Source organism: Silene latifolia, chromosome 1 (genome assembly GCF_048544455.1).
Source record: "Silene latifolia isolate original U9 population chromosome 1, ASM4854445v1, whole genome shotgun sequence".
Classification (NCBI taxonomy): domain Eukaryota; kingdom Viridiplantae; phylum Streptophyta; class Magnoliopsida; order Caryophyllales; family Caryophyllaceae; genus Silene; species Silene latifolia.
Genome location: NC_133526.1, coordinates 55,388,380 through 55,396,635, shown reverse-complemented (window position 1 = coordinate 55,396,635; position 8,256 = coordinate 55,388,380). Strand labels below are relative to the sequence as shown.

Genomic DNA, 8,256 nt, shown 5'->3' with positions numbered 1-8,256 from the left:
CACCTCTTCTTGGCCACTTTCTCGCAAGTAAGGACACAAATCATTAGGGTGACCCTCAGTAGCGCATATGCCACAAACAGTAGCCATTTGTCTCCCAGATAACATGTCACGGAGAATGGAAACAATATTATCAAACTTTTCCTCTATGCCAGGACTAACACCCATAGCATTCACTCCTCTTCATGATGGTTTCCTCTCAAACTGTCTAGAGGTCTCAACTAGCTCTGAAATAACCTCCCAAGCCTCATCTGGATTTTTCTTGGCTATATTTCCTCCATAAGCAAAGTGAATCATGCGACGGTCATCTTGGTTCAGTCCACCACAAAAATACATAATGAGATCCTGATCAGAGTAACCATGGTAGGGGAAACTAGCACAGAGTTTCTTAAATTTCTCAAGATACTCATACATAGTTTCCCCGTCTTTTTCATTCAACATTCGATGTCTCTTTTCAAATTTGAGATGATCGAGAAGGAGGAAAATATTTCTCCAAGAACGCGTTCTTCATACCTACCCAAGTAGTGATACTTCCCGGTGGGAGATAGTTTAACCAGTCTCTCGCATTGTCCTTCAAGGTGAAAGGAAATTCTCTCAATTTTTTGCTGCTCGTCGGTAATAGCGGTGGCTTCATACCAAAGTGCACACAATATGAAAGTCTGAAAGATGCTTATTCGGATCCTCAATGCTCATACCACTGAAACTTGGTAATTGATGTATCAAACCAGATTTCAGTTCAAAAGTAACTTCATCATCTAATGCTGGAAAAGTGATGCACAATGGTTGAACGTTGTGCGGGTTTCTCTAGCCATATTCAAAGGTTCGGGTTGTTCAGAAATTTCAGAATATTCAGAATCTGAATGTAGATCGTCGAACTCGCTGCCTTCAGGAACAGCTACTATTGCACCTTGTTTGTTCTTTCGTAGCCTGAAAAGAGTATGCTCAATCTCTGGATCGAAAGGCTCGAGATTCAGGCTAGAAATACGAGTATTATGCATAAACCTACACTAAAATACAAAAATAATTAATGCCAATTCCCCGGCAACGGCGCCAAAATTTGACAGGCTAAAGTCGTATGCCTCAAATTAACAATTTATATCACTTAAATCCAAATACTAAACAGTAGTAAAGCGGAAATAAGGGTCGAACCCAAGGGAATCAGATTAACAATTTATGCAATTTATAATGTAGGAACAGTCGATCTAACGTAATTAAAGATCGTAGTAACAAAAGGGGGGAGGTTTGAGTGATTTCCTAATAAACTAAGATTAATAGCTAACGCAAATTGAGTAATAAAACTAATGACTTTCGGTGTATCAAATTATTTAAAAGGGTCTTAGAGCCAAGCATATATCCACACGCAATAACAATTGATCACTGTAAGACGGTTTCAATTACTAATCTTGATTACTCTATCGTGAATGACAAATTCCAATTCTCCTTACAAATAGTTAATTAAAACAAATTCCGTTCTTAATCAACCCTAACTGTTAAACAACTTTAACAATTCAGTTCAAGATTTAATTCAACAGCAGCAATATAAAATAGAGAACTCGATAGAGAATAAATAATGCATACAATCCAATTGCACTTTAGATATTTATGTGAATCGCTTCTAAGTACTAATATCAACGTATCCTGTTCAATATTAATTTCTAGCTGTTACTAGCGTAGAGTTAATCAATAAATCCTATTCAATTAACAATACTAACAATAGAATGAAGAAATCAATCACTAGTTGTACACCTAGTAATAATCAATCGACATTCATAAAATTAATAACTAAGCAATTCACAATAATCAAGACAAGAAATTAAAACATTCAAACTCACAATCGTATTATGAGCGCTTCAAATTGCTTGAATCCAAGAAGAAAGATTAGTTACACATCGTCTGCTAATAACAATAATAGGTTTTTTTTTTCTCAAAGTTGTTTAAGTCTCTTACTAAAGTTCCCCTCTCAAGTTATATAGTAAAATAGGTAAATAATTAAAGTAAGAAATAAAGTACTAAAAATAATAACAATAATAAAATTCATCGGAACAAACCGAGTCAAATAAGGAAACAAAACACGAGACCTTAATGTTGCGCAAAGCTGGACGCGGACACAAGCAGGTGCGCGCCTTGGTCGCGCATAGGTCGCACCTCGGTCGCGCATAGGTCGAATGCAGGTTGAACACAGGTCACTCAATAGCTGCTGCCGCATCCCTTTTCTTTTGATTTATGCGCGCTCAATTAGCGCACCTTAAACGCACACGTCTCAGATATATCCATAGGTATCCGGGCCTATCTCTCCTCAGACTTGGACTCCGTTTAAACTTGTAAAACCGGCCCAATAGCTAACCAAAGCTCACTAACAAATAACCTGCAATTAAACTCCATAACACAACTTCAAACCGTCAAAACCATACTAATTCGCTCCAAATAACTATGACTAAATGAGTCGTATCAGACACCTACCAGAGGTCAGCACCAATGATCCACCAGAGCCATCAGAACCTTTACACCCAATAATCTCTCCGTGGCCATTCATGACATGGGAAATGGTCATCGTTGGCCCTCTGCCTAGGGCACCAGGAAACAGACTGTGGATGCTAGCAATGACAGACTATTTTTCCAAATGGATAGAGGCAGAAGCATTCACTGAAGTAAAAGATAAGCACGTCATTTCTTTTATCAAACGTAACATCCTCTGCAGGTTTGGTATCCCATCAGAAATTATATGTGACAACGGATCACAATTCGTGTCAAACGACGCAGAAAGATACTGTGCTAGGTGGAACATCTCACAGAAAAAGTCAACGCCTAGGACTCCAAAGTCCAACGGGCAAGCTGAATCCAGGAATAAAATCATTATGGAAAATTTGAGGAGGAGGTTGGAGGAGTTAGGAGGAAAGTTGGCAGATAAGTTGCCACTAGTACTGTGGTTAGACAGAACCACACCGAGGACGGCGACATGCCAAACACCCTTCAGCCTGGTGTTTGGAACAGAGGCGGTGATTCCATCAGAGGTTCTAGTTCCAACTCACAGGTATGGATGCATGACAGGGGAACTGAACAGTGCAGAGATGATCAGGAGCCTGGACACGGTAGACGAGCTGCGTGCAAGCGCGAAGATACGTCTGGCTACCTACAAGCAGTCAGTCACCAAAAGCTACAACAAGAACGTAAAAATCAGGCTCCTGGAGGTAGGCGACCTGGTTCTCCGTGAGGTGTTTCAAAACACCAAAAACCGCAAGGCAGACAAATTCGTCTATAAATGGGAAGGACCATACCAGGTTGAACGCGTTGTTGGCCATGGGGCGTACAGATTAATGACCATGGATGGTCAATTAATACATAAGTCATGGAATATACTTCACCTGAAGAGGTATCACTTTTTATAACAAGTAGAATTTAGTGTACAGAGTTTGTATTCAAGAACCCCCCCCCCCCCCCACCAAAAAAAAAAAGATAGTATGCATACTATCAATTTTCTATTGTACTCGTTTTTTATTTGCATTTCTTTAAACTTGAAATCACCATTGGGGCTGTGTGGTCTATAGCTTCCTGGGTCCATGGTTGCTCTGGAACCCCATGAGATAGCGCCAGGTACTTCATATCGCTTTGATAGATTTTTTGACTTTTCTATTTTGGGTTCTTTAAAATACTACTTTGGACTCTAAAGTGTAACACCCCATATTTTTATCAATCTTTTATAATTTGTTCTTATTTTAAGTTATATTCTGTTGGATTTTTAAACTACCAGACCCTCATTCGTAGAATGGACAAATTTTCACTTTTTCATTTTTCACAATAACCTTGTTTTAAAGCTCCTCTCTTAAAATTTTAATTCATTTTTAATTGATTTCATTTTCCAGCTCAACTTAAGACGGATGAAAATCTTTCGTTAAATATCGTGATCAGATGTTGCTTATGCGATTCGAAGGGGAGAGCACGAAGTTTAAACTTACCAAAGAAAGTTGGAGCTAGATTGGACACGTATCTAGTCGATCGAGCTAAGAGTCGGAAGACACTCCATATTTCTAACCTGACTTCAATAGGATTATTATACGATAAACCAGTTTCAAAAATGACCTTTTCTTATTAAAATGTAGTTTCTAAGATATTTAAACATAGTTTTTAAATATTACTTTACGCAAATTTTAAAAAAAACGTTGTTAAATTAATCCGTTTGTGTTACGTTAATAAAACATCTTTTATGAACATGAGTCAAATTTATAACTTATGTATGTAAAACTTGTTTAGTTAAGATGTTTATATTTGTCTTAAACTATATAAATATTCCATTTTATAATAGCTTTGGACTTGTTTAATGCCGTGACACTCCATCGTTTTCAAATATTAAAGATATATATTTCACATTACTAATACGTTATCATCGTTATATTTTATTATGTGGTGATTATGATTATTAGCAACATCTGACTGGACCTAGCTTGTTATATTGGTTGAGTCTCGTCTGTTCAATTACACCATTAGTATTATAAAAATTATTATGGTTTAAAATTTCTATTTAATTATTTTCGGTTTCAAAATTAACGAAAAACGAGTCCGTTATAAAATGATCTAAAAATCCGGAAAATGGACCCAATTTGGGGCTCACCTGACTCCCGTCTCCCACTCGTTTTTTTATATAAGCTATGTAAGGCAAATTTTTGGCTTATTTCATCCTTTTACCCAACAACCCACTTTTTTCTACTTTAAACAAATTAAACATTAAACAACCCTTATCATCTTCCTACTTAACCTAAAAATAAAAAATAAAAAACAAATAACCACCATCCTTTTCTATGCCTTTCATAAATTCTCCAACTCTTGGACTATACAACTAGTTGTATATATTGTACGGTGTAGAATCTGAGCTGTGTGATAAAGTATCTGAGCTTTATGTTAATGAATATGAGCTTTATTAGAAAGTATTGAACTCATCCATTTACACATTAAAAAAACATAAAATTTAAATTAGCTCAGAAAGAATACATATAAGCTCGGATTCTTATACCTTGATTGTACCATGCTTATGGTACAACTGAATGTATAATCCTATTTGTATAAATTCCCTATTTGGTTTCTCTTCCTATAACTACTCTATTTAATTAAAACAAAGAAACCCATTAACTTCATCTTCTCTTTTTGTTTAGATTCTTATAAACACAATAACATAAAAATAGTTGCCTCAAAACTCTTGTTTACCTTTATGTAAACGTGAATCCTAGCCTATAATGTCCAATCTAAATTGTCTTTTAAGACCAACTAATCTTATGGGTTGCCATCTTTGATATAATATAAGGTATTCATACTAGCTTTTATTTAAAAACTCAAATTTTTAGATTTTATTTTGTATATAAAATATGTAAACTTACATGCATGTCCTTATTTATCAAGATCTTGACAAGGAAACTAAATTTCTCAAAATTTAAAGTTTTAGTTAGTGTTAAATTTACATGCATGTCAATTTCTAGTAAGATCTTGATATAAAAACAATTTTTCTTAATTTCTAGTTAAAAACGAATTTATTTGAGTTATTATTAAATGGTGTAATTGAAAAATTTTATTGTCGTATGGTGTTGGTGATTTTGCCGTGAAGAAGGGCAGGCGGATCAAACGAACTGTTTTCGAGGCTCGGCTGGAACTGTCTCAAGACCGGAGCTTCGATCAAGTTTATCTAACCCCTTAATAAGGTGGGTAAATTAACAATTTTATTTAATTATTTTATAAGCTTGCCTGTTGATTAGTTTGGGTGATTAATTGTTAAATGTTGTTGCATATGTTTAATTGTGTATTATGAATATTATTTTCACTCAAATCAACAAATATAAATGGGTGAGTTTGAAAGGAGATTTTTTTAATGGTACATCGAATGGTCTTCGAGAAAACGCTTGATTTTCCCAAAATTGTAGTCTTTTAAGTAGTATGTATACAACTATTATATATGAGGCATAATATTATAATGGTACATGGAAATAATTGTGTAAACTTTTGGGTGGTTTAATGGTGGTGACCGGATGACCCTTAATCATTAAGGGTTTGATTTGTAAAGTTTTTGACTTAAAACAATTGATAAATTTCAATTTTAAATGATTTTAAGCTATATGGGCCGAGGCACATGGACAATTTAAGAAGTTTCGGTAAAATCTTTTTGGTACTAAGTTGTTAATATTATATTTTGATAATGAATAATTAATAGTTATGCTGGCAGACTGGTGATTGTTCAATCAGTTCTGAAAACCCTGTGTGGGTATTGGGCTTCACTGTTTGTGATACCAAAAGGAGTTATCTATAAAACTGAGGCTTTATGTAGGAACTTTCTCTGGGAAGGAGGAACTGAGTACAAAAGAGCCCCTTTAGTAGCATGGGACAAGATATGCAGGACAAAAACAGAAGGTGGCTTGGGCCTAAGGGACTTGGAAACTTGGAACAAGGCTCTAGTTGCTAAACTTGCTAACTGGGTGATGGAGAAAAAGGACACAATTTGGGTGAAATGGGTGGAATGCAATTACCTAAAGGGGCAGCAATGGGTGGACTATACTCCTAGTCCTAACTCTATCTGGGTGTGGAGGAGAATTTGCAGGGTTAAAAATGAGATAGTCCATGGGTATGTTGATGGTATCTGGCATCAGCAGGAAGATTTTTCTTCTACCAGATGTTATGATTGGTTGAGGGGGCAAGCTCCAAAAGTGAGGTGGGAGAAGGTGGTCTGGACGGGGTGGAGTATTCCCAAACACAATTTCCTGGGGTGGTTGTGGGCACATGGGGCTTTGCAGACAAAGTGCAAATTACTGAACTATGGGGTTCTGGACGAAGATACTTGTTTGCTCTGTGGAATGGGCAGTGAAAGTCAGGAGCATGTCTTTTTTGACTGTCCTTACAGCAGACAAGTAATACTTCAAGTAAAGCAGGCCAGTGGAGTAGACATCCCTGCAACAAATGCTCTAGAATGGTGTATGAACAGGCATGGTTCGTCAGTGCAGAAGGGGGTTCAGCATGCTATGGTGATCAGTGCAGTGTATGGGATCTGGCAGCAGCGCAATGCTTGCAGACACGAGCTGGTTATAGTTCGTCCTGAATGGCTAGCAAAAAGAATTCTAAATGATATGAAAGCTAGGATAAGGGAGAGAGATAAGAGTCCTTTAAGCATATTTGATGTTGAGTGGCTAGAGAGCAAAAACCTTATGTAATGTGATCATATGAGCATTGTACATTGATACTTCCTTTATAATATACTTACCTTTTACCAAAAAAGAAAAAGAATAATTAATAGTTTAGTAAAATTAGTGTATAGTTGTTGCTTATATATTATAAGAATTATCTCATGAGTCTAAAATTTATTCTTAAAATCGACCAAGTTCCCTTTGGATGTGGTGATGGCTTAAATCCAGGGACCTATTCCAAATCTGTTTTAATGTTCTCCGCAAATGTTATAAAACGACTATTTTTTAGTATTTCCGTCTTCTATGTTATGTTAATGTGTTATTATTTGTTTTTATGTAATTTCATGTATAATTTAAAAGACTTTGTAATTTATTTTTATTTATTTATTTGGTTTTATTATTTATATTTTAAAAGAAATGTAATTTAATTATTGTTTGCGAGACTTGACCTTCGATACCCCCAAAAATGTAATAATTTAAAGACCTACTTTATTTCTACGACCGAGTTAGAATTTTAGAACCTTGGCGATTGTTTAGGCCTGACACAATATCGTTAGTCCAATTTCAAATACTAAGTTGTGTCGATTTAGAGGTAATTTTATTTTATGAGTCACCATTTGATAACAATTATTTGTACATAACTTTGAAAAGGATTTGAGTACCAATTACTTTTATCTTAGGTAAATGGATATTTGATTAAAATAGTTCCTTTTGAAATTTCTCAATCAAGGCATTTTATTCAAATTGCGAATTAGAGTCAAATTTTCAAAGGCTTAAATATAATTTTATTCAAAACTCGAGTTCTCAACTAAAATAGAGTTCTCTTAGCCTATCATATTATTAGCCAAATATAGAAGTACTAAATCGGAATTTGGACAAAGGTCTTGTAAAATTCTTTCGGACAAATCCTTTTAACTTGAATTTTTCAATTAATAAATTTCATAGTAGAGTAAACTTAATTGAATAAGGAAACTTCTTTAATCTCCTTATTATTAATCTATTATAAATAGTATCAAATCGGAATTTTAAAACAAGTCAATTTCCACTTTCAGTCAAATTTTCTTTACTTGGAATATATTTAGTTAATAAACTCAAGTATATAAAT

At 35.0% G+C, this 8,256-nt stretch overlaps 1 protein-coding gene across 1 annotated transcript; it reads left to right on the top strand.

The window, feature by feature from the left end:
- Positions 1–5,593: 5,593 nt before the first annotated feature.
- LOC141589879 (uncharacterized) lies at positions 5,594–7,248 on the top strand. Its single transcript, XM_074410517.1, has 2 exons — positions 5,594–5,681; positions 6,302–7,248. The coding sequence occupies exon 2, from the start codon at positions 6,453–6,455 to the stop codon at positions 7,176–7,178; it is 726 nt and encodes a 241-aa protein (XP_074266618.1). The 5' UTR covers positions 5,594–5,681; positions 6,302–6,452; the 3' UTR covers positions 7,179–7,248.
- The last annotated feature ends 1,008 nt before the right edge of the window (positions 7,249–8,256 follow it).